The 27,954-nt window shown below is 36.9% G+C and overlaps 2 protein-coding genes across 5 annotated transcripts in view; both read left to right on the forward strand.

Annotated features, from left to right (window-relative positions):
• Positions 1-27,954, forward strand: part of LOC105828797 (protein artichoke) — a 184,796-nt gene that overhangs the window by 72,549 nt on the left and 84,293 nt on the right. For 2 of the 4 annotated variants that reach the window (XM_036292125.1, XM_036292129.1), the window contains exon 1: positions 15,677-16,015. The exons of 1 other annotated variant lie outside the window; for it this stretch is intronic. The gene's annotated coding sequence lies outside the window, so the exon portion shown is untranslated. Of the gene's footprint in view, positions 1-15,676; positions 16,016-27,954 lie in introns of those variants that run through there. One more of the 4 variants, XM_028192336.2, reaches the window with a different exon arrangement.
• On the forward strand, positions 8,922-11,414 carry LOC118646591. Its single transcript, XM_036289793.1, has one exon. The coding sequence runs from the start codon at positions 8,922-8,924 to the stop codon at positions 11,412-11,414; it is 2,493 nt and encodes an 830-aa protein (XP_036145686.1).

The raw sequence follows: 27,954 nt of genomic DNA on the forward strand, positions 1-27,954 counted from the left end.
AAAATTATGTTATCTTGTTACATTTTCTATTAATTAATTTTTTTAAGAAATTTATCGCTGCTTACATATTTATTTAATACTACTTTTATAGATGTTCTGCAATTCTCAGTAGCACGACACGTATCGCACAATTACACAGCCAGCTTTATTCGTAGTAAGAAAGAAAAAAAGAAAAGACGAAGACGAAGCTGAAAGAGCAGCTTGTACAAGCTTTCCTGTTCCCGCGTTCTTTTCTTTATTCTCCATGGTAGAATTATAGTTCTATTTATTTGCTCTCTTTTCTCTCTCTCTCTCTCTCTCTCTCTCTCTCTCTCTCTCTCTCTCTTTCTCTCCCTCTCTTTGTATCTCTTTCTCTCTCTTTTCAATATGCAAGAATCGCTTTGTATTCAACATACACGAAAGCCTATTTTAAAAGCAAGAAGCTAAAAGCGCACGTCTTGACAAATAAAGGTACGAGAATAATGTTCGCGAAATAAATAAAAAAAAGAAAGATGAAATAAAAAAACTGCCAGCTATTCGCTGATATACACGAGATTTTCAGTTTATCTCGAAGCACAAAAAACGTCCCGCGCGATGCAAACACGTGTATTAAGCATTTAAAGTTTTATTTAATAAGTAATAGTATATAAATAATAAATAAAATAAGTTACTAAGTAAAGATTAATTGCATAATCCGTTTAATTGACAAGTGTCCGTTTATGCATGCATGCAACACTCATGAAAATGTGAAGTACTTCTAGTAATAGTTAATATTAATCGCTGTTGAGGATCGTACAATAAGAAGTGAATCAACATATTAACATTTTATTAACGCATATCAATCAAAGTTTAGAATTTTAATATTTATTATAAAAAAATATATTAGTCGCTGTGTAACATTGAATAATAATTAATTAATATTAATAGCATATCTATTGCCCAGCATGTTATGTAAAGTTAGATTACAAGTTACAATTATTTTTAGTAAGGAAAACATAATATGATATTTGCATATTAATACAGTGAATCTCCAAAAGTAATGTATTTTGATAAGTACGAGCAAATAACCGTTATAAATTTTTAATGAACTATTGTATCCCTGGGATACAATAACCCTGATACAGAAGTTATCCTCCAATTGAAAATCCATCACAGATAATGAAAAAACAATAGCCAGGTTCACGCGCTGAAGCAAATCCAATATTAAATCAGATACTTTTGCATCCGATAATAATCTGCATATTAAAGATCTATATATACACACACGTAGTTCATTAAGAATTTATAATAATTAAAAAGGAGAAGCTTTATCATTAATTACAAAAGACATGATCTATCTCTAGATCTATCTCTTTTCGTTAATATTAATTGAATATGAAGAAACTAGGAACGTTACGTATAATATAATTATAATACGCCGTCTAATTATCGCGATGTATCCGCACGTTCCGCCTTGATGGCTCACGCGGAATATCGTGTTCGCGATTAGCATGCATATTACATCTCGTTTCGGGAAAGGATGCTGGTTGATTTCGACTGCCATTTCAAACAATAACATCAGCGAAATTTCCGCATGCCTAGGTGTAAGGTAGCCCAGCGAATGAAAAGCAAATTCACAAACGACATGCGACATTACACGTGTACACGCGGTACATATTTTTGTTTTTCGTGTACCGAGCGAGCGTCATTTTTTTTTTCTACCCGCTCTTAACGAACAACGGTGAAAATGGCGGTTGACAACTTTGCGCGGCAGATCTCGATCATTTTCGCAATCGGCGGGTGACAAATAGGCGATCGAGCGGGCGCTCGAATGACGATGATAGCTGGGGAACAATTAATGGGAGTCCTTGCGGATGATATTCGTGCGCGTGCACGCGCGCGCGCGCGCGCGCGCGGCAATCGAAAATATATGGCAGCGGAATACGAATCGCCGGTGTGCAAGCTCGTAACGTATTTCGTGACGTATGAGTGTGCGGTGCGGAAAAATATTGCCGCCGCGTTTAGCTTTCCCCGGATCTTTTCCCCGTCGCTTAATTTCCGACAACGTTGACGCGCCATTTTCCCAATCCCCCTCTGTATTAACGCTTATCCGTCAGATTTTGAAATGCGATTTCGTTCCGTTTATCGTTTTATTCGAGCGCTGCATCATAAATCGCATTTCCGTATACTGTCAACCTTGTTTCACATATCAATCAATAATGACATAAATCGCGGGGAATGCGGCGTTTAATTGATACACCGGTGATTATTGCAGAGCGACATTTTATTAGACCTTTCAAACATTACGCATATTCGATGAAAAGTGCGATATAAGGATCATCATTACTCTCAATTTTTGCAACATACATCATCGGTGATCAATTCAACGAAGCACAGCAATACGAATCACCGGTCGCGTCATGTGACTCATAATGTATCTCGATTCCTTTGTATTCTCCTCGACGGAACTTGTCTCTTGTATTGGATTTACTAGCATTTCTATTACTTCCCGATGCTCGTAGTTCGCCCGTAAGAAGAATCGTATTTCGAGACGAGAGTCGTTTTATTTATTTAACTGGATCACTGCTACGTATTGCACTCGAGATATAAAGAAAGAAGTCTCTCGCAGCTACTCGTCTTGCATGAGGATGCTGCTAGTTAAAGTGACTTCACGTTATTATGAAGGAAACAGATATGTGCTATGCACTCCAAAAGCGGCGGATAGACGAGGTTATTGTAAAGTAGAGGTCCCGACGTGCACACACACACACACACGCACACGCGCGCGTTCCAAAGCGTCGCGTCACGAAGAATATACTGACGATAGCAAGGAGGACCGACGTACGGTAACGTGTATGTAATACACACGTCAAATAAGAAAATAAAAACCCGTTAAAGAAGTTTTATGTGCCGTGGCGAGGAACTTTGTTTCAAAGATCGACGCGGTATCGTATACCGCGCCATTTTATCTGGGAATACAGTTCCGCGCTGAAAGACTTTCACGGGAATTACAAAGTAAAAAGTGGAAATTATGTCGTCCGACTCAAGTACCGTGTAAGAAAGGGAAGAATAACTAGGGGCGCTCCGTACGTCGGGGGAAACATAATTCTACAACTATGTATATACACGGAATGGACAGAAAAATGTGAACACCCAAGAAATACACGACTTTTTTTCACATTAATGAGAGATTAAATTTCATTATTTGTCTTTAACACAGATTTTATTCTTGGAATAAGGTCATCGCTTGAATAGTCACCGGTGGAATAATGTACTATTTCTTTTTAGCAGAACAATTGATTATATAAGTGATATTGGAGAAAGAAATTTACTTCTCTCTATTTTTCAAAATGAGACTTCTATTCTTCAACAGTCTCAACGTTTTTCCCCAGCGTAACTGTCTGACTTAAATATCATCAAATCATTGTGAGCAGGTTTGAAGGAAAAGTGAAAAATAGATGTTCTCCTTCAATATTTTTTAAGCATCTTTCAATATCTCTTGAAAGCTCTTCTACAAGAAGAATAATACAAAATTAAACTGGTGAGACTATTTGAGTGTTGCATGACCTTATTCCAAACAAGGAAAAAATCTGTATGTAAGACAAGTGATGGAGTCAATACGTCTTATAAGTTAGCGGAACAAAATAAGCAGAATCAATTGTTAATAATATTTTTATTTGCTGCTAAAAAGTTGCGAAAGGAAAAAATTTGTTGCTCTATTAGTTAGTTTTTTTAATTAATGTTCTACTAAAGGAAGATTAAGTTAGCGGAACAATATATAAAAAATAATAAAATTATACGTAATAATAATATGGGAATTTGTTGCTAATTTCTTGCTAAGAGCAACAAATTAGCAACAAATTTCCATATTATTATTACGTATAATTTAATAATATTGTTTATATATTGTATTTTTTATAAATTGTTGCGCTAACTTAATCTTTCTTTAGCGGAACATTGATTTAAAAAAAAAACTAACAGCAACAAATTTTTTTCTTTCGCAACTTTTAGCAGCAAATAAACAAATAAAAATATTATTAACAATTGATTCTGCTCATTTTGTTCCGCTAATTATAAAACGTGGAGTCAATTGCTTATTAAAAGAGTAGTTCATTTTCTAAATATTTACATATTGTTCTCTCCATTATCTCCTTTGTGGATGTATATATAATCACACGGAAATATATATCCGAATATGTTTCTCACATACCTACGCAAATTCCGACTTAAATAACAGCTTTGAGTTGTACAGAACAGTTCTGGCTGACTAAGGTTGTCTCCGAGCTTCCAATAACTGGATTAAATTATTAAAGGTCGGGAACATTTGTACGAAACTACTTGATTCCTGTTGAAACCTCATTCAACGTCTCAACAAGCAGTGATCTGCACATCACTAGAATTACCATAACGCCGTACTCCGGGTAAATGGCGGCATGTCCGACAGAGAATTACGTGATTCACTGTTGCGTCCTACAAGACGAAATATATGCAGAATATGTAAAATGTGCTCTTATTAGATATGCAACATACGCAGCAAAGTTCGGAAAGCGTTCAATTTTGCCGTGTTCCTTTATATAGGACGTTTGCCTATTTAGTCACGTCAATATTATTGCATAAACGTATTACACAATTTGCTGATATTAAGTTACCGTGATCCTTCAAGAATTAGCGTAATAGAGATTATTTGAAATGTTTATTATAAATTATATTATAAATTTATAACGTAATTTGTCATATTTGTACTCTTCTAAACATATTTAAAAATACTCTACTGCTCTATATTTATTTTAGAAGGACGTCGCATATTGTTCAGAAAATTAAAGGACGCATATGCATGAGAAGGTTTCTATGTAGTTGTGTACATTCGTACATGATTGATACCGAGGACGTTGACCGACTCCTCGACGCGACTCACGTCTGATCTTGCTTTGTTTGACCCAATTTCTCTTGACGACGCTACAAACAGACAGTCAGATTTTCATTCATTCTTTCTGAGACGAGGGTCAGAGTAAGACGTTCATTCAGATTACAATACACACGTATTGTAAAGGTTTTCGTTACGTGCCACGTATCTCGTGCAAATTGGTTGCACATTCAAAGTAGAGACTTACCACGGCCAAGTACACTGCATAATCAGTTTCTGCAGACCCTACGGGTTGCTGAAAGATAGAGTTCGAGTTCAATTCCTGCAGTCACCACGACGAGCAGAAAGAGTGAGAGAGAGGGACATTCGACCCTAAATTCTACGGCCTATCGAGAGAGTGAGAGAGAGGGACATTCGACTCTAAATTCTACGGCCTGCTGAGAGAGAGAGACCAGGAGATCGAGCTCCAGGTACACGGAACCTCTGTAGAGAGTTTTCAATTGAGTTCTTGAGAAAGTTTTCATCCTGTTTCGGATTAGCACGACGGCGAACCGACAGGACAGAACTCAATTCAGAGGTTCCCATTCAGCTGTACTATTCAGCAATTATTCAGAGACATTTTCATACCGTCGTACTTTCGAACGTAATCTATTTAGATGCGTTCACATGTTGGCGTCACTATCAGACGTATTCAATCAACTGTTTAGAGACATTTTTTGATAAATGTTAAACATGTATGAATCAAAAGTTTTAGTGTAACCTTCTTCTGCATATGCGTTAATTACTTGAAATATTGTAAATTCATTTGAAATACTATTGATGTAAAAATCTAGAATCACTGTAATGTTCCGTAATTCTCATTACGCTTATCATTCTCAACTAATTTTATGATTCATTTGTAAATATTACGATTATAATATGATTGCATAAAGCTTATGGTATGGAATGCATGATTATTAATTTGAATAACCGTTTGACGTTATTGTATGAATAATTTTATAATTTATTAACCCTAGTAATTTCTGATTGTTGTGTATTCTTATATGTATTCTATTCTATATGTGTGTAATTCCATATGTGTTATTTACTATATTTGTTGTGAACGTCCGTCATTAACCGAATTGTCATAAATTAATCAGAATATTCATAGATTATTCAGACTTGTCATAGATTAAATTTTATATTCTGCCAAAATTATTTTAAAGTTATTAAATTTTTCTGCCACCTTTATTTGACTCTGTAATCATTTTCAACCGGCGTGCTTGTTTATTAAACATTTTTTGGTCCTTCGAGCCGGATATATATAAAACAAAAAAAAAAAAGAGAAGAGAACGGAGAATTATTGAAGATGAGGCTCAGCCACGTGCAAGCTCACATTGAGCAACAGTTTATTTTATCTAAATTCATAACGAAGGCATATGATAGTTTTGTTGGTGACGGATTGTCAGATGTTACTACGAATAGAGTAAAGTCTCGCTTGTCGACCTTGAAAGATGACTGGGAGCGTTTCTGCTTGGAACACAAGGCAATATTAGTAGCAATGCACGAATTAAATGACGATGATCGTCTTGTTATTCAAAGTCACGTATATTTTACTACAAATCTTTATTCTCAAACTCATGAATATTACGTTAATGTAGTTGACAAAATAAATTCTTTACTCGAGTCTGAGCAGGAAGGCGTTCCTAGTACACCGTCTACTCAGGTCGCATCATTCTCCTCTCCTGAAATTCCGGCATTCTTTCATCATGCGCGTCTCCCACGACTTGATCTCCCAAAATTTAACGGAACTCCGTCGGATTGGCTTTCATTTAAAGATTTATTTCAATCGCTTGTTATTTCAAATCCGACATTGTCATCCGTAGAAAAGCTTCAGTATTTGATAATCAGTCTCACTGGCTCCGCCGCCTCAATATTAAAAAATACAACGTTATCAGCTGAAAATTTTCAGAGATCATGGGATGCACTAAATTCATTTTATGAAAATAAACGTCTTCTCGTTCACGCAGCAATGAATTCATTGTTTTCAATCAAGCGCATGACGAAAGAATCTGCCGTGGAACTAAAGAAATTATATACACAAGTTATGCAAATTTACCGAAATTTCGAAAGTTTAGAACGCCCTGTCTCGACATGGGATGATTTTCTTATTTTTGTCGTGGTGCAACGTCTCGATTCCGAATCTGTTAAGGCTTGGGAGAAACAATTAGGATCATCCAAGGAGCCGCCTACTTGGCAACAATTTAGTGAATTTCTCATTTCTCAATTGTTAACTCTTCAAGCATTTGAAAATTCTCGATCTGGTTTACTCCCACTACAGCCAAATTCAAAAGCAGTCAAATCTCATTATCAAGGAAAGTCAACCGAAAATAAAGTAAATAGTTCATTCATCTGCCCTATCTGCTCATCAAATCATTATGTATCTAAATGTTCACAGTACACTTCGAAATCTGTTCCGCAAAAAGTCGCGCTTATCAACAAGCACAAATTATGCTTCAATTGCTTAGGAACGCATCGAGTCTCGGCCTGTCAAATAACAAAGCGCTGTCAGAAATGCGGACGGCGTCATCATACATCAATTCATAAAGAATATAATAAGTTTAATTCATCTAAACACGACACTACTAAAAAATCCGTCGAATCATCGGATAGTTCGACACCTTCAATTTCCTCTGAAGCTCAGACTCTTCATTCCAGTTGACTAAATAATAACATTCCGTGTGTTCTTCTTGCTACGGCGAGGGTGCTGGTTATATCACCTACCAAAGAAACCTTCGAAATCCGAGCCTTACTTGATCAAGGATCGGAAATCTCTTTGATTTCAGAACGTATCGTTCAGCAACTTCGACTTCCTCGAAATCACTCATCAATTTCTTTGGTAGGAATCGGTGCACAACATTCCAATAAAACTAAGGGTGTCACAACTATTAAATTAAGAGATCGTTTTAATAAGTTTGATTTTTCAATTCAAGCACACATTTTACGTAAACTTACTACATCAATTCCTTCTACTCAAATTAACAAACCAATATGGCCGCACCTAAAAGGACTGCAATTGGCAGATCCGAATTTTCTTTCCCCTCGGTCCATCGATTTAATTTTAGGCGCCGATATATATGGACATATTATTGAAAATAAAGTTATCAAGGGACCCCCACATTCACCCACTGCTCAATTCACAAAACTTGGATGGATTGTGTCCGGTCCAACAGACACTAACGTTTCTAGTAATACCTCGCACAGCTACCATGTATCTGTCGATGATGAACTTTACAGATTATTACATCGTTTTTGGGAAATAGATGAGATTCCTTCCGTAAACACTTCATCTTTATCTTCCGCTGATCAAGAGTGCGAAAATCATTTCGTATCTACACACAGTCGAGACGCTCATGGTCGATACATCGTTAAACTACCGTTCAAACGGTCTCCTGATCAGTTAGGCAACTCACGAAATAATGCCGTTCGATTAAGTACAAACTTATCCAACAAGTTTTCAACTAATTCTGTTTACGCCCAGTTATATTCAAAATTCATGTCCGAATATGAAAGCTTAGAACACATGCAAATAGTCCCTGAATCTCAACCTGAACCTCAACCTGTGTATTACCTTCCCCATCATGGAGTTATGAGAGAGCACAGTCTCACCACCAAACTCCGGGTTGTTTTCAATGGTTCCAGTCGAACTACCTCCGGCGTATCGTTAAATGATCTTCTTCACACAGGAGCAAAACTCCAAACAAATCTATTTGATGTTCTCGTGTGGTTCAGTAAATTTCATTGTGTCTTTGTCTCTGATATGGAGAAGATGTACAGGCAAATCAAGGTTCATCCAGAAGATTGGAAATTCCAACGTATTCTGTGGTTCAATCAGAGCAACTGTCTTCGTACATATGAACTAACTACCGTCACATATGGACTAGCTTGTGCTCCTTTTTTGGCACTTCGTACTTTACTTCAACTTATTGAAGACGAAGGTCAAAACTTTCCTCGTGCCATTCCATCGTTGACAAAAGGGCGATATGTCGATGATGTATTTGGAGGCGCAGATTCCATCGACGAAGTTTAACCGATCATTACTCAATTAAATCAACTCTGCATGGCGGGCGGTTTCACTCTCCGAAAGTGGATAAGTAATTATCCTTCCATTCTTAAAGACATTCCAACTGAACATCAAACGAACCTCACATCGCTAGAATTCAAAGATAGTACAGTTTTTAACGCATTAGGATTATGCTGGCAACCAGCAATTGATGCCTTTCAATTTACCTTAAAACTTCCTTCTACAAAACACATTACGAAACGATCTATCTTGTCCACCATTTCAACATTGTTCGATCCCCTAGGTTTGCTATCTCCAATCACTATTAAAGCAAAAATACTCATTCAAGAATTGTGGGCCATTAAACTCGATTGGGATGACCATCTTCCTATGATGGTAACCAACAAGTGGACCACGTTTCTCAATACTCTTCAAGAAATGACTCATCTCACGTTTCCTCGTTGGCTTGGATGCAAGTCAACGGATAAAATCGAAATTCATGGTTTCTGTGATGCTTCCCAACAAGCAGCTGCTGCCGCTGTATATCTTAGATCTACAGATTCAAATGGCATCATTTCAATAAATCTTGTGGCTTCAAAGACAAAAGTCGCTCCATTAAAGAAACTTACGATACCCAGACTCGAACTTTCCGGAGCTGTTCTGTTAGTAAAGTTAAGTTCACACATATTGAAGGTACTTGAAATTGGAAATATTCCTATTTATCTGTGGACGGATTCTGCCATTACATACACGTGGATTAATAATCATCCATCTCGATGGAAAGAATTCGTTCACAACCGAGTGTGTTACATTCAGGAAACCTTACCTTCCGCACGTTGGAAATTTGTTCCGGGTAATGAGAATCCGGCTGATCTTGCTACCCGAGGATTGACTCCCATTCAATTATCGGAACACCCAACATGGTGGACCGGACCCCCATGGCTGTCACAAAATTCCTCAAAGTGGCCACAGCCACCCAAGGCACTTTCTGTTAACGAAAACCTTGTAGAACGTCCAGTTAAGATTTTCACAACTAATCTCACGCCTCCACCACTTTGGGATCTTGTTCATAAATATTCCACAGTAATGAAATTGTTCCGCATTACTGCCATTTGTCAGCGTGTACTTGCTCGAATGCGCAAGCATCCACAATCATCATTAACAATCCCACTAACCACACAAGAAATAGACAATGCACGATTTTTCTGGATAAAACATATTCAAAATTCTTCATTTGGTCAAGAAAAAAGACTCCTTTCGAGCGGACAATCATTGCCTAAATCTCATTCACTTGCTAGACTAACTCCCTTTCTTGACGCTACCGGATTACTACGAATAGGAGGTCGCCTTCAGGCCTCATTATTACCTCCGAACGCAAAACATCCTCTGATTCTTCCGAGAAAGTCACCGTTAACCTCGTTGATTATTTTAGACTCCCATTTACGAACAATGCATGGAGGAACACAACTCACGCTTAATTATATCAGAAACAACTATTGGATCGTTGGAGGGCGGGCTCCTATACGCTCTTTTATTTTGAAGTGTGTAAAATGCACTCGATATCGACAAAGTCGAGCTCAACAACTAATGGGACAACTTCCATCTGAACGAATCACACCTTCGCGTCCTTTCTTGCACTCAGGCGTTGACTATGCTGGCCCTTTCACTATAAAAACCTGGAAAGGAAAAAATGCCAAAACGTATAAGGCATATATGGTTTTGTTCGTTTGTTTTTCGACTTCGGCAATTCATCTAGAATTGGTCACTGATTATACCACCGAGGCATTTATTGGAGCATATAAACGTTTCACCTCTCGAAGAGGAATATGTGCGACGTTGACTAGCGATTGCGGAACAAATTTCACAGGAGCAGATTGCGAATTGAAAAGATTATTTTCTTCCTCAACAAAGGAACTAGGCGAGTTGGCATCCGTCCTAGCGAACGACGGCACTCAATGGAAGTTTCATCCTCCGGCTGCTCCTCACTTTGGAGGAAAATGGGAGGCTGGAGTTAAGTCCGTCAAATATCATTTAAAACGCGTAGTGGGAGATACATTGCTCACGTTTGAGGAGATGAATACGTTGCTAACTCAAATTGAGGCAGTACTCAATTCACGGCCCTTGAGTCCTCTTACGGATGATCCTGATGACCTTCAGGCCTTGACTCCTGGGCACTTTCTCGTGGGAAATGCACCTTCAGTCATTCCCGAACCATCGTTGGAGACAGTAAAGTCTTCACGACTTTCTCGATGGCAATTGACCCGTCAAATGTTGGATAGTTTCTGGTCGCGATGGTCCAGGGAATGTCTGCAGCGCTACTATTCTATTCATAAGTGGAATCAACCATCTCCATCTCTGTCAAATGGCTCCCTTGTGCTAGTCATTGACGAGCGCTACCCTCCGTCTAAATGGCCTCTAGGGCGCATAATTCAAACTCACCCGGGCCCTGATGGTCTTGTACGAGTCGTGTCCATTCGGACACAAAAATCAATTCTAAAACGACCAATTGCAAAACTCTGCCCATTACCTATCAACAATGATAATCTCTAATTTGTTCATTAACGGAGGTTAATGAAGGCGGGCGGTAATGTTCAGAAAATTAAAGGACGCATATGCATGAGAAGGTTTCTATGTAGTTGTGTACATTCGTACATGATTGATACCGAGGACGTTGACCGACTCCTCGACGCGACTCACGTCTGATCTTGCTTTGTTTGACCCAATTTCTCTTGACGACGCTACAAACAGACAGTCAGATTTTCATTCATTCTTTCTGAGACGAGGGTCAGAGTAAGACGTTCATTCAGATTACAATACACACGTATTGTAAAGGTTTTCGTTACGTGCCACGTATCTCGTGCAAATTGGTTGCACATTCAAAGTAGAGACTTACCACGGCCAAGTACACTGCATAATCAGTTTCTGCAGACCCTACGGGTTGCTGAAAGATAGAGTTCGAGTTCAATTCCTGCAGTCACCACGACGAGCAGAAAGAGTGAGAGAGAGGGACATTCGACCCTAAATTCTACGGCCTATCGAGAGAGTGAGAGAGAGGGACATTCGACTCTAAATTCTACGGCCTGCTGAGAGAGAGAGACCAGGAGATCGAGCTCCAGGTACACGGAACCTCTGTAGAGAGTTTTCAATTGAGTTCTTGAGAAAGTTTTCATCCTGTTTCGGATTAGCACGACGGCGAACCGACAGGACAGAACTCAATTCAGAGGTTCCCATTCAGCTGTACTATTCAGCAATTATTCAGAGACATTTTCATACCGTCGTACTTTCGAACGTAATCTATTTAGATGCGTTCACATGTTGGCGTCACTATCAGACGTATTCAATCAACTGTTTAGAGACATTTTTTGATAAATGTTAAACATGTATGAATCAAAAGTTTTAGTGTAACCTTCTTCTGCATATGCGTTAATTACTTGAAATATTGTAAATTCATTTGAAATACTATTGATGTAAAAATCTAGAATCACTGTAATGTTCCGTAATTCTCATTACGCTTATCATTCTCAACTAATTTTATGATTCATTTGTAAATATTACGATTATAATATGATTGCATAAAGCTTATGGTATGGAATGCATGATTATTAATTTGAATAACCGTTTGACGTTATTGTATGAATAATTTTATAATTTATTAACCCTAGTAATTTCTGATTGTTGTGTATTCTTATATGTATTCTATTCTATATGTGTGTAATTCCATATGTGTTATTTACTATATTTGTTGTGAACGTCCGTCATTAACCGAATTGTCATAAATTAATCAGAATATTCATAGATTATTCAGACTTGTCATAGATTAAATTTTATATTCTGCCAAAATTATTTTAAAGTTATTAAATTTTTCTGCCACCTTTATTTGACTCTGTAATCATTTTCAACCGGCGTGCTTGTTTATTAAACACATATGTATAGCAATAAATGCGCACAAAAGAATTTTAATGAATGTGTTTAATTCTTTCATATTTAACTTGAAGGGTTTAATAATTTTGTAACATTCTAATAACACGGTTCTGCGTAAGAACCGCAGAATATGTTTTGTTGAAACGAAGTTGACAAACGAAATTCTTGCTACTCGGTGTAACGAGCGCAAAGTGGATTTGTGAGCATGAAGAGATGTAGAAATTAAATCATGGAAATGCACGGGGCGCTTTACTAAAGCGTGTCGTAGAACAGTAATGTATCGTACAAGATCGAACTAGAGCAGAACACGAGCAGTCGAAACGTTCCAAAGCGTATCGTTGCAGCTTCGCTAGTGAAAGGCAGGGCGTTCCGGAATGAACAGAACTTGAGTACTTTGCAGTGATTTGACGATAACGAGGGATGCGATTTACAAGCTCAATCAATTCCCAAAAGATTCATTGGAAACGCACCCTAACTTAGTTCGGTAACTCACTCTATCGATAAAGATTGAGCCATAATTATTAATATATGTATTATATAACATATATAAATTCTAAAGAACTTTACGATAGTAATTGAGATTTCGATTATTACCTTCACTTCAATCTAAAATTTTATTTAAATTGAATCTGGAGGAGAAAGGGCGTGATTGTATTGTTAATCAATCTAATTTTATTGTTAATAATGATATAATGAATATGAATAATCTGAAAAAAATATTTTAAGAAATCTGTGAGGTATAGCGAGAATTCTGAAATGAAGAATAAGGAAAGAAGTATTCAATTCTCGTTTGCTACACAAGATTCAATACCAACGCAACGGGGGAAAGCTTTAGCTTTCACGAGAGTCGAACTTTCTGAATAACAGCAGTCATACTTTTCGCCTTGATTACTCTAAAAGTAATAAAAGCCCTAAGTCGCGTTCACCAATTCAATTCCTAAATGATTTATTAATATGCCATTAAATTTCTAAAGCGCGTGCACTTTAAGATTAGCACATAAGATTTTAATTTATTTCGCTTCGAAAATCAAAAGTCATTTCTAAGCTCTCCGTTATATATAGTTTCCTCAATCATTCGTTTTGGTGCTTAAAATAAGGTTAGTTCAAATTTAATATAAATAAATAAGGAAACGATGAATAAGGAATACACTATCGATAAAAGCATTTTTATAGCATGTTCAAATATCATCTAGGTAATCAAATTTAAAAAGTAAATGAAATTTATTATACTGAAATATATATATTAATATTATACATTGATATCTTAATTAAGATATAACAGCAGAAAATTTCTTTTTAATAATATATTAGATCATTAATTATTAACATAAAGTTACTATACTAATATCTGTAGTTATTAATTGGTTTTGCATCTGTAATAATTTTCATACATATATATATCTGCAGACAACACTATAAGAAATTTAACGACTCTGTTATTGATATAATAAAATATCATAAACAGCGACATTTTGACATGATTATGTCAGTTACATCTTTTACCGCTTGATAAGTAATAAACAAACTTAATGAACTGATACTGGGATAAAAATGTACGTAAAATGGCACGACGAGCAGCAATGCGACAGAGACATCCCTCGTGATCGATAACGATGTCACTAACCACGTCACGTTACACGCTCAACCGACAACCACTTTCGTTCGAGGGTGTAGTCAGCCCTGTAAGTTGAAGGCAAAGAATTTCAGGGCAATCAAGCAGACCCCCAACAAAGCTTATCGCGGTAATGAAGGTACGGTTATCAAGGTATAACGAGGACTTTGACTGACAACGAAACAGACAGCTAAATATGCAAGATGAAAAATTAACGCGAGTCGCGGGCTAAGAAATAGAATATATATATTATACTGTGAAGAGCCAGAATTAACCGTGACACATATATATATATAATTATTAATTCTGTACATAACTTGTCCTACATACGTATATTAACGTCTTACGAACTTAATAAATTTAATAGCGCAATATTAAATATGACTGTCGTTCTTAAGTCGTACGAGTACCTCTTAACGTAGTAGATACTCCCAGAAAAAACTGATGCTTATCAGTATTCATTAACATCAATGAAATTTTAAGTATGGTTAATAAATTGAATAAGAAAAAATAAACTGATATAATATGCAAATCCACGCATAATTTAATATATATAATTGTCAGACCTTTGAAATGTAAATCATGTATATTTCATACACATATACGCATTATATGTATATATGTATGTGTACATATATTTATATTTAAACGACGTATTAAACAAATAATTAAAATCCATTAATATATTTACATAAAAATTTTTTACTCCATTAAAAATATGCAAAATTAAGCTATCTATTATATAATATCTCATTAAAATCGTCATATTATAAATTTCCTATAAAGATGCTATGTTTTGCAGTTATACAATTTTTTTGCAAAATTGTTATACTTGACAGTATTACGTAATATTTTTATTCTAGTTTCAAACAGAAACATAAATAAGTAAAAACTTCTGCGTTTAATTTAGAATATGTGCTTCACGTGTGCGGAATTCAAAATTCCATTTTTAATTGAGGAAGAAGTTTTTGAGGTTAAGAAGCTTCCCGACAGCGAAAGTATCACGTGCAATCGCGTTTCCGCTCACGAAGAATCCCCCGTCACAGAATCACACCGGACTCCAGAGGCGCGTACAGGTCGAGTTTGATGCGGACACCCGGTGCATATAATAAAGAACAAATTGCATCGGGCTCATAAACACACTGGCCGGTAAGGTGTCTCGTCTTAGAAGAGGAAGGGTTAGGCTCTCGACCCTCGGGCGAGTTGGAACGCTCGCTCGCTCGCTCGTTCGCTGCCTCGCGCGCGCCGGGGCGCGCCATTCAGGCCGGCCAGGCAGTAGGGAGAGTCAGCGACGAGTCAGACGAACGAGCGGGCGCCAGTCTACCGTGGGCGCACCGCGCGGCACCACGTCCGCTCCGCGATCGGTCGTGATCGTTTCCCCTCCCCCCTCGTACTACGTGCGTACGACAATACGCCCGGCAAATTGCTTTAATTGATTACAATACACCGGTCACAGAGTGATTATATATATATATATTTTGCCGTGCGGTGATTGGACGCGGTGGCCGGACGGAGCGCTCTGCCAAGTGAGTGTGTGAGATTTATAGTGCGCGACGCGGTGCCAACCCCCCGGAAGGATCTATCGGTGATTGGTGATTACGTACTAAGCACGTAAGAGGTATGTGTGCCGCGGTCCGAATGATTTTCGCTCGACATTGTAATTCGTTTGTTCCGCGTCGACTCGCACGATCGAGAGGGATCGAGCTTACCACTGATGAATACCCGGTGATCGATGCTCCGATGCACGGAGCGAAGGCGTCCGGAGCATTGGCCGGTCGCTCACCACTGACGAGTGTGTCGTCGTGTGCAGATAATATTTTTCACGATCCCGCGCGCAAATAGGTTACGCAAGTTTTTCCCGTGCGTTGCACGGCCGAAGAAATGAAAAACATCATTAAACGGCGCGTATCGCTCCGCGAACGGGCATAGGGTTGAATTCGATATCCCGTGTGTATGTATGTGGGAGGGAGGGGGGGATATCGTTATACCCGTTGCTAATGGTATTTTCAAGATAACGCTGTTGCTTAAAAAACATTCTCCAAGTGTCCCGTTCAGCGCGACGTGAAGCAATCGAAACGACGTCTTTGTTATTTTGCGCTACATTAATTTCGCGCTGAAGCACCAGTTTTATGCAGGTCAAATGACAAAACTTTTTTTTTTTTGTTGTAAATTGTCTTTTTTTCCTTGTATACTATACAGAACTTAAAGAAGTGAAAAACACTTCAAAAAACGAACTTTTGAAAAAATTAATCAAAGAAGGAATGAAAATGTGATTTTTTTGTTAGACAAAGCATCATTTTCATTCATGAGACCAAAGAGAATCTTTAAAGACACGGCCTTGGTTGGCTCTTCAGATTAGATCTGACACTCGCAGAGGATTACGTTGTGATTGAATTAACTTTAAAGTGCGCGAAGTGATATTAGATAATGCGCTCTTTAGCAAATTGCATTACTAGTCGCTAAGCAAACAAAAAAAGTTATTTTTACATCTTACGCTAATTTTTTATTTAGTTAACTTCGATATTGAAAAATGACACATTCCGTACGCATCTCAAATAAATCTGTTTAATTTGTAAAGATTTTTCAGAAAGTTTCTACAAATATTTACTGGTATTTTTTCAAATTAACAGGTAAATCTGGAAAATCGAAGCTCATCGTTTGTGCTCGGTTAATTCAATTTGTTCTACTGAAAGAAAAATATACTTCAAGTCGAAAAATAAACCGAAACTTTCGGCGTTTTTATTTTCTAGTGAATGCTTAATCGTTTCGTATAAAAATAAAAAAGTTCGATAAGAAAATACCATAATCATAGGATATACCATACATGGATCTCTCCGTTCGAAGTTTGATGCCGATTTCATCGAACGATTCAAACTTACTGGCTGATTCATATTGTAAAACAGTCACGCTCTGGATATTTAAGGTGATATTCACGTTTCATGGATATAAAACGGGAGCTTTCAAGCTGTTCATTGCCAGTTGCACTGACTTACTGCAAATCATATTGAAACATTTCAATGGAACTCAATGGGTCCTCGATAAGTACTTTGACGCTATACATTTCCCGGGGGGAACTTTTCTTTTATTAATGATAACCTGAATAAAAGATCAATCAATCTGTTTTAATAAGCGCCTAAAAAAAGAAACTCTGTCTACATTATATAGAAATGATGGAATTTTATATGCAAATATTTATTGTTATAACATTTAATATAATGAATACTTTTACATTAATAACATAATATGATTTGATCAATAGCTTTTCAATATGTATTATAATTTGAATTAATTAATGAGGCTCTCTCATACATATTATAATTTGTATAAACTTAATAGATTAAAATTGATGAAAATGTACGTATTTATAAAATTTCCATATTTTTTCATTTTTTTTTTTTTTAATTGAACAACGATAGTTATCACTTGTAACATCTTTTCTCCGATTACGATTACGTACCGTAAACTTTGTAAATTGACATTGGTTACTAGCTTTTGATAGAATTTTATTCCTGATTACAAAATTTCTATATTAAAATAATAAATGTATATCGACTTTACATGGACGAATCAAGAGTGGACTTTTTCTTAGCTTAATATTTTTAACTTAATTATTTATAATATTAGATATAATTAACCTTTAAGTGGAATGTACAGAAAATTCACGTTGACCGTAGAACAAAAGACAAACGCATACATTTGGATTAGGAAGATTGTGATTTATGTTGGAAGTACGTGCAATTCGATTTCGTTCCGTCTCATAATTTGAGGTGACTCAAAAATATTCTCCAAATATATCATAATAATCGTAATTTTAAAGAATCCTCGTGCCGATATCTTGCCGTTTCCTTGGATTCCTGAAAAACAGCAGACGCCCACATTTCCCGGTCTAATGTCCGCCATAAATTCACGCGCTTCGCCCAATTTCTCATCATTTTAGTCATCCCACACGGAGATGGCCCAAGCGCTGTTACATTTATATCCTGCTTTAGATTCGAGAATGCGAGAGCGCGCAATTCGCTACCGGGGGTACACGAATACACTTTCAAAACTCGGTAGGATTAGCTGAAATTTAAACAGCGTGCAGATTTTGAGCCTCGCGTCCTCTCCTCGTCGCAGGTTAAACAAAAGGGTCAAATTAGTTTGAATTCCCACGAGGCTACTTCCGCCCGTTATTATACTGACCGAGGCAATTCCAAATACAGTATGCAAATACCAGAGCGCGTGACTTTTGAATTTGGGCATCCCGCATGCGTGTTGCGTACCGCGTCGTACACAATGCACGGGCCATGCTATTAACGGTATTTGTCCTCGACAATTGGTCGGCGATATTATCGAGGAAATACCTTTACGCGGAGCATTTAGTCAAATAGTCGTCAAAGGGGATGTATAGGGAAATTGTCGTCGTCGAATGCCGGCAGCCAATCCGTCTTCCATTATCCCTTCGTAGTCACCGGTTTCCCTCGCGAGCCGTCACTCGGGAAAACGAAACACAGTTACGTAACTGTGGCAAGCGAGGCGAAACTTCACGCTGAATTGAAATCACGACTTAAGCCTCAATTTTCCTAACAAAGACATGCGTAGGTACGGGCGGCGCCGCAGGGAGGAAGGCGGAACTTAAAATCTCTTTAGATTCTATTAATTACGTCATTGCGGTAAATCCCCGCTCGGAATACGAGACGATGGCAACCGCTACCGAGGGAACGGGAGAACAAAAGAAACCGTCTGGAATCTCGCGGTTCTTCAGACGAGTCGACTTTCATTACCGCTCCGATATTAGTTTCTTGGATCATTAGTTATAGCGCAGCGAAACTGAAGATTGATATTGATTGCGGAAGGGATATTAATATCAATTTATGAAAAAAAAAACAGTACATATATATATATATACATATAGATAGATAAATCGTTGAAAATACTTTCTCGCGCGATGTAGGAAAAATATGTTAACAAAAGTAACAACCGTTTTGCCGTGATGTTTCGAGGATTTTGCTTATATTTGTTTTTAACGTATTTTTAGCAAAAAAAATTGTTCTATGACGTACAAAAATATTTTATTTCGTCATACAGCACGATCCCTTTACACTAGCGGAGTAACATAGAAAGAAATATGGCATAAAAGTAAATACGATGACCGCCCACGGCCATTTGCCGCGCGTACGTGTAATAAAGCACATTTGGCGACAAAACGGGCAAAGCGGGGAATTCCTTGGTTGTCGCGAAGTGAAAATCCTAAATATCAATAATGTTCCCGGAGAGAGCCGTTGGGTTCTCTAATAGTTCGATTCATTTCGGTACAATCAGATTCTGGAGAGATATCTCGCCGGGGGGCAATTTCGGAGTCCCGAGAACAAGCGCGAACTTAGTTACGCCGGAACCGCGGATGAGACATGTCAAACAATTTAGCTGCGACTGCAAAGCCGTGGGAATGGATTCCGGTAGCTCTAATCAAACCGCACGGGGGCAAAGAACCGGGGATGCGGCAAAGAAGACGTTGGCCTCCGAAACCGTGCCAGAGTACGATCCAGCTGACCGGGACTGAATGGAATATGCCCCGCGGCGCGACCAACCCGGCGACTATATTTACTATGTAAAATTTCTCCAAACCAAGACCAGTCATTTCTGTATCGCGGCGAAAGTTTCCGCGTCATTTCGCTTCCGGGCGCGGATTTGATTTTAAACTCTCCCGGGGAATAGATCCCCGCCGCCGTCGGCCGTGTGCGGCTCTCTCGTGTATAAGGGCCGGGCGTATAAGCAACTGCTCATGAAAATGCATAATTTCGAAGACACTCTCTCGTAGCGTCAAACGCGACAAGTTTCCGGGCTAAGAAGTTCCGCCGAAAAGTTTTCCCCATGCTGTATATATATCGACGGGGCCGGGCCGAACACGGAAATTTTCTCACCTATTCCTTGTAACCGCGCGCGTACACGGGACATGAAAGGGATCTCTGACAAATTAAGCTGTATATACATGTTTCACGTTGTCCATCAAAACTTTACCCTTGCTTAACTTTTACGGCGAACCGAGAGAAACCCTCTCGCAACGAGTACGAGAGAGGGAGAGAGAGAGAGAGAGAGAGAGAGGAGAAGAAGGAGGAAGAAGGATTAAAGGTAAACGAAACACGTCCGTGGTGCAATCACAACGAAACTCGATACAAGTCTGGAGAGGATAGAGGCCAATGGGGATTATCGTCGTAAGTGTGTGTGTAGGGCGCTTATAGTTCAATCTGTGTACCGTATTCGTTACGGAGCATATCGTGTCAGCCAAAAATAAAAGCGACGGAGCATGCAACTGTGCTCCTCGCGTAGCGTTTCCTATCCCTGTCGGGCGCGACGTCTGCACCGAGATCGATACGTAGCTACGACGGCGAAGAGGAAGGTCGTGCGTTCTTTCAGGGTCCTTCGGCGCGGCGGGGCCGCGCAACTTTTGCATATACCTGACCTCCAGTTCCCGTAAACTGCTGTATGTACACTTCTATAGCCCGTATCGATTGTAATTCTTCGTTCGATCTAAAAGGCGGCCAGAAGTGCGCCGTGTTTATCCTCAATCGGATGCTCTACGGAATCGAGGGACGATCGCGAAACCATCTCGTGTCGCATGCAAGATAGGATGCCCTGTATATGTGAATTTGTATCTACGAGAATTTTTTTTTAATTTATTGTCGAGATAATGTAATGCTAATGTAAATATTATTTGCATAGTTTAATTAATGCAAATGACTGACTTGGAGTCTAAAATTTTGATATTTTGAATAAATTAATAAGAAACACACATCACTTTTTCGCTATCACTATATCTTTTTTAGTTAAGTCATTGTTGTAAAAAGGATAGAATTTTGACGAAAATTTAACGCACTGAATCGAAGAGCTAATGATACTTTTATTCTTCTACACGGAAAAAAATTACTCTCAAATTGAAACTTGTATTCAAATTGACGCGATCCTTCTTCTTTTTAGATCTTCTTAGAAGAATTTGAAAATCTTGAATTTCAAGATATTATAGTCTTATTTCAATACTATCAGTATTATTTTAAAAATATGATATAATTGTTTTGATAATTTTATTTTAAGAAAACTATAATCTTCGGTTTAAACATGTAGTATTTTCTATCCAATATTTTTCTTTTGCATTCAAGAAAATTATTCTTAAATAACAAGAATATTATTTTCTTGGTTAAACTATATAAAATTTTGAAATAAATCTTTACTCAAGTAAATCTTTTTGATTTAACGCGATATAATCTCATCTCAAGATTTCCGTTTTGAAACTGGAGATATTGTCAAAACAAGAATATTCTTTTTTTCTGTGTACATTCGGTTAACCAAATATTTTAAAATTACACAGTTTTAACAATTCAAAACATTCAGACTTTGGAAAAGTTTATTTTTTTAGTTGTGTCGTTGTTATAGAAAATGGACTATATAATTGTATTAGCAGATAAATTACGCGTTGAAAGCTTCTAAATTTTGCTTGCTGTTCAGTTGAGGTCGGGTTAATGTAGGATTGGGATCAGTCTGGTTCAGTTTAGATTAGGATCAGGTCATTAAGCTAATAGGTGGGTCATAGATTATGTAATTAATAGTATGAGCAGTTTGGAAATTTGTTTTTACAATTAAAGTAGAAAAGCCTTTCTCGCGGAAATGCATGTGATAATGTTAAATTACATTAGTTTCTATTATTATTCAATTAAATTAAATTGGTAATTAAATTACATTTATTAAATTATATTACATTACATTAATAACTGCTAATCGCTATTATTGTTATTAAATTATATACCTTAATTAAATTACTTTATTTTATGTATATATTTTTTTCTTCAAAATTTTACTTGTTATTTTATTACTACGAATTGAATACAAAGTAAGTTACTTCTTCTTGTATAAAGACATATTTAAGGAGAGAAATGAGTTCGAAACGAATCAATATTCCAATTACATCAAACGTTTCAGTTTCCATGACGTAAAACTGCAGGTGGTTTTGTCGATTCGACTGATGCATTTACTGGCAGATAATTTATGTGTAAATGCAACGGCACCGCATTACCAAGGCGTTACCGCGAAACGTTCTCCAATAATTGCGAATCGGCTAATCGAACAGCATGACACTATAAAAGCGGTTTATCCCCGCATCGTAACGCTCAACGCTTAAAGTCGCATGAGATTTATACTTCTCGCCACGGAGATATAACGGACGATAAATTTAACCCGGCACAATACCTAATCCGACAAGATGAAGAACTATTACCGAGGCAGCCGGAAAAGCGAAAAGAAACAGATACAAATAATGTCGGGGAAAAGTTATATTGAGTACCAATTTAAATGATAATTTTCGGGAAGCGAAATTTTTCCCCTTGTCCTCGGAGATATTTCGCAGCCGCCATTTCGATGTTAATGCGCCCGAACGAGAGAGAAAAGATGTTGAATTATCGTGTTAACTGATGTCTACCTGATGGCGTTTGCGTTGAGCGGCGGCCAATGAATTTAAATGCCGGTCTGTTAATTTGCAAAGAAAGAAAAACGACAATTTCTCGAATGTGTTAATATAATCCGAGATAAATATGACACCATTTATACAATAACGCTTTCCGAGGAGTAGCAACAAGTTGTTAGGCGCTTTATAATAATCAGGAAGTTTGTGGCCCGTTTTGCGATAAGTTGCTCGTATACTTCACGCAACACTGATACTATTACTTTCGTCGCATATACAGCTATTTTAGATCTCTTGTTCCCAATGTAACATCATAGTGTACGCCAATGGTAAATTATACATTCAGAGAAAAAAATTGTATAAGCAACTATAAATTTGAACAAATGAACAAATAGCACCTCGGCTATGTATTTATAGTTTGTAACAGAAACAATTATCAACTAAGATTGTTTTATTTCTAGCAAATAAATTATTTTATAACAAATAAATATTAAAGAATATATCACAAGAAATATTGGATTCTCAGTACTTCGACATTTTTCTCTTAGTATATATAATTATAGTTAGGGTTTCATTTCTCTATAAATTTTAATAGTTACACAAATAATGTTGCCATGGTAATACAAACTATTTTTACAGTTGTAACTAAAACTGTAGTTGCAATAACTATAACACAGTTTATTGAACTATGTGTAATTATACGAATAAAATTTCTATAGTTGTTACTTTACAGTTGTCACGACTATGAATTTTTCTTCCAGTGTATTAAATGTATTTTTAAATATATGAGATTTTTTTCATACCATTACGGAAAATATCGCGAAACATGCGGTATTTTATCTCTATAATAACTGAAATTTAGGAGTTTGATCGGGCATTATTTTCCCTCGAGAGAAAAAGTAATAAAAAGTAGATGTTTCGACAATATTTGGCGAACCCGTAATCGCCTATCTTCGACGCTAAACGCCGATGAGATTTTATTGCGTGAGCTCCCGTGAGACGTGGAAGCGTGGAAATTAAACGAATTCCCTCGACAATTACATCTCGATTCCCGGATTTTTATAACTGCAAAATACCACCGGCGGAAAGTTTTATATGGGGAGCCAAACTGTGAAAATGCAAATAGACAAACTTTCGCGGCGGTAAAAGCGCAGCGCGGCCGGCGCGTTAATGAAAATCTAATAGCACGCAGTATCCCAAAAAGCGAGTTTGTTATCATGCGCGATAAAGCAAACAAAGCCCGGGAATTACAGGGAAGACCGTACGGTTGACGTGGCCGAGTTGTGTTTGATAATCGGCTGCTTTGCCACAGAGCCCGGGCCAGCTTCGCGAGCATAAAACACATCATGGATACACGTGCTTACTTTATTCGACGCCGATCGACAGCGGGATATTGGCGTGCATATAAACGTGCGCGCGCGCGCGCGCGAATGTACACGCGAACTTCCATTACGTTACAGACCGTCTCGGGAAAATTCGCTAAGCCAGCTGTACCTTTCAGGCTGTATCGTTTTTTTGCTCGAGAAAAAGGGAGGATGGGTGAGAAAAAGCGAAGAGTCATAGAGGAATATGTTTCCGCGGGAGGAAGGAAGGACCTTGAGGTTTCGCGAGCAAAGGGATATCTAGATGGAATTTCATTCGCAGTGTGTGCCTCAGTTGGAGAAACGCGGGTGTGTTACATCGAAGGATAAAAATTCAACCTTAAAGCTGCGGGGCCGCCTTCGAATGGCCCCGTGGATTTCGCGGAACAATAATACGGCGCCGTTTCTCCTACCATTACGCGGCCTTCCATCATGGAGATTTTGCATTATAACATAACGGGAGGGATATTAGGAACACGCTGTACTCCCGGACTTGCATTGTGCAGGAATGACGTTGCACTACTTATTTTCCGAGTTTCTTCCGTCGTATTGAATTGTGATTCACTCGTATAATTATTTCGCCCTTCGCTCTCCTCGATTTCACCGTTGCAGTTGAAACACACGTTTATTAAACAAATCGGAATATTTCTGCGTACATTGAGCGTATAAGTTCGGGCTGAATCTAAAGGTTAAATCCTTAGCTGTGCAAACAGAGCCGATTTAGTTTGGTTTAATTATTGAAGGATCAAGAATCCCGTGTGCTTTCCGCTAGATTAGAGCTCTATAATGTAGACAAAGGAAATTGATCTAAGTATAGGCGCTCTGTTTAATCGGCCAGAAATTATTATTATATGCCTGACGAATTTTTCTTTTATATTTATCTATTATCTAAATTAACGGACACAACGCAGTACAAGATTCCTTATAGCACTAGAAATAAAATAAATGATTAGAATTCATGTGCTGTTGCAATTAATAAAGCAACTAATTCTGAAACGCGTTATTAGACAAGTGTTTACATTAGAATGTCACGTCGTAACATGAAAATGAAATTATAATAATTGACATTAATTTTGACAGCAATATTAGCAGCTACAAAAATTAGCATCTGTGCATGATAAAAGTTGCATCCCCCCGAGATAGAGGAAAATAGCAGGGACTTTAAAAATTTCAACGGACTTTCCGCATTCATAGAGAGCGCGTACGCGGCATCCCTCCCCTCACGTATGACAGATCCAGCAAAGCGAGAAAGTGGCACGGGAGGGAGATTTGCTGAACGCTTTTAATAATTAACGAGAAAAATCTCGCCGAGATTGCGGTAGCGATACGCGTATTCCCCCGTAATTCAAGTAACACCACTCCGTGCAAACGTATTTCTCCGTAAGCTCCTCTTTAAGCTGCATCGCGCTGTTTATGTGACCTCGCACGCCGACGAAAAAGCTCGGTCGAGCTCGATATCGTGTTTCTCAGGGTCTCACGAAACTTGTGCCCAGCGTACAATAAAGATGCCCCCTCCCCTCTCTCTTTCTCTTTCTCTCTCATGGCCACTTCCCTAGACTTTAAAACTTACCGGGTCGAAGTTTTTCCCGCGTAATTAATTACGTCATTAGGGGCGTTTTTTTTTCATGTCACAACCAACCGCGTAGCAAAATGCATTTTTGCTGACAGCCATTATCTTTTGATGATAATGTCAAGCGACGTGTCATCATCTGAACGAAGAATAATTATTGATAACACTTGAATAAAATTCGATGGAGTAGTGAATTGTTCGTCTTAAATCTCACAAAATCTTTGTTCTTCTTTATCAGATTACACGAAACTTATTATAAAATAATGATTTAAAACAGTCGTTATTTTAACAATTAAACATAATATAATCTTAAGTGAAGACAGAGAAATATTAGGAAATATGTGCTTTTTTCTTTTATTTAATATACGTATTAATTGTTTATTCCATTGATTAATGTATTTCTTTTTCAAAGCAACTATTGTTCCGACCAATTTATTATTAACATAGTTTCATATAAATTGTTCGAGTATACGTGTATTGATCGTATATAGAATATATAATATATTAAAGAAATTAAAGAATTTAAAAAGTGATAATACCACAAATGCGTGAAATATAGTTGAAGTATCTAAATGTATTAAAATATAAATTACACTAATACTGAAATTATAAATATGCTATGCGGCATATGTAATGATTATCTACTTTACGTCTACTACTTTATAAACTAAATTACCCATCGACGCTATATTTCCACTTTGATCGACAGCAAACGATTCGTTGGACGCATAAACGAATTTTGATAATGTTTCGCTACTTTTAGAATTAAATGATACGCGAGATGGTTTTACCTCAAACGCGCAAAATGTGTACATACATTTATAATCATTGTATCTAAATTTACATTAATATTGATAAAATTGATAATTAAGGTCCACTTACGTCAATGTAAATTAACTTTACTCTCAATTTAAACGTAGTTTCCTTTTTTAGTTTTGAGAATTAGAAAAAGAAAATAATAATTCTAAAATTAAAATTAATCTACATTTATGGAAGTGGACGTAAAATTTCAAACCTTATTTTAAAAGTACCTAGTCCTATATACAGTAAATATAAATAACACAATGTTGACTTTCGCCTCGCCTGTCTTCTCGGCACATAGATGAATGGAAGTTTGCGCAGAATTTATTTTAAAGAACGTTTACGAAATTAGAAAAATAAATACCTAAAAAATTCTTAGCGCATTCTTCACTAAAATCGCTTACCCGTGAGCAGCACCGTTAACAGATGAACGACGGGGTTTTTTTCTCATAAGTAAAGAACCGTACAGAATAAAATAAAATGTGCAGTATGGAAATTTCTCACCCATTATTTGTGCGCCAAATAATTATCTAAAATTGTAAAGTTATTTGTATTAAACAAAATATTTACAATTTTAGATTATTATAAAAAACATTGTATTATACAAACTTCTAATGATCGTAATTTCTATTCATTTATGCGTTATCTAAAAAATAATCCAGTCTGAACATAATAGTGAGCCATGCCAAACGTAAAACAAAGGTTGGTTTATTTACTCTATACGTACTGATATGTTGTTTGCTCGGTATATTCGCTTTTGCGCACGCAAAGAATATGAAATTAACCCCTTTTATTTGAATAGCAAGTCCAGCTCGTGACGATCGTGAATCAGCAAGCAACTTTAGTTAAGTTATATCATTCATGCAATGTGCAGTCTGTATAAATCATGATATACAAAAGTTCCAATTTTTTATTAACTAACATATAATACAAAATATATTATACGCAGTATAAATTTTAAAAATTATTTAAAATTTTCAAGAGGATTATATATTAATAAATTTTTAAAAATTCGATAAAATTTAAAACGATAATATATAATATATAATCAATAATTAATGTATTAAATATCATTTTATATCTCAAATATCGAAAGAAAATTCTTCACAAGATATAATCGTCACTTTTGATAGAATATATAAATTTTAACGGGATAAATTTTATTTTATCTGAATGTTCTAGAAAACGAAAATAATATTTGATAATTTGATGTGATAATATTTGACAATAATTTATTATCTATTAAATTTGCTAGAAGGTTTTAAATAGATAAAAACGCTTTTATAGATCTATTTATGAATCTTTGCAACGAACATAGCAGTATGTTAGCTTATTTAATTATATTATATTATTTAAACAATTTATCATAATTAAGATCTTTATTAACCATATTTATC

Source organism: Monomorium pharaonis, chromosome 1 (genome assembly GCF_013373865.1).
Source record: "Monomorium pharaonis isolate MP-MQ-018 chromosome 1, ASM1337386v2, whole genome shotgun sequence".
NCBI lineage: Eukaryota > Metazoa > Arthropoda > Insecta > Hymenoptera > Formicidae > Monomorium > Monomorium pharaonis.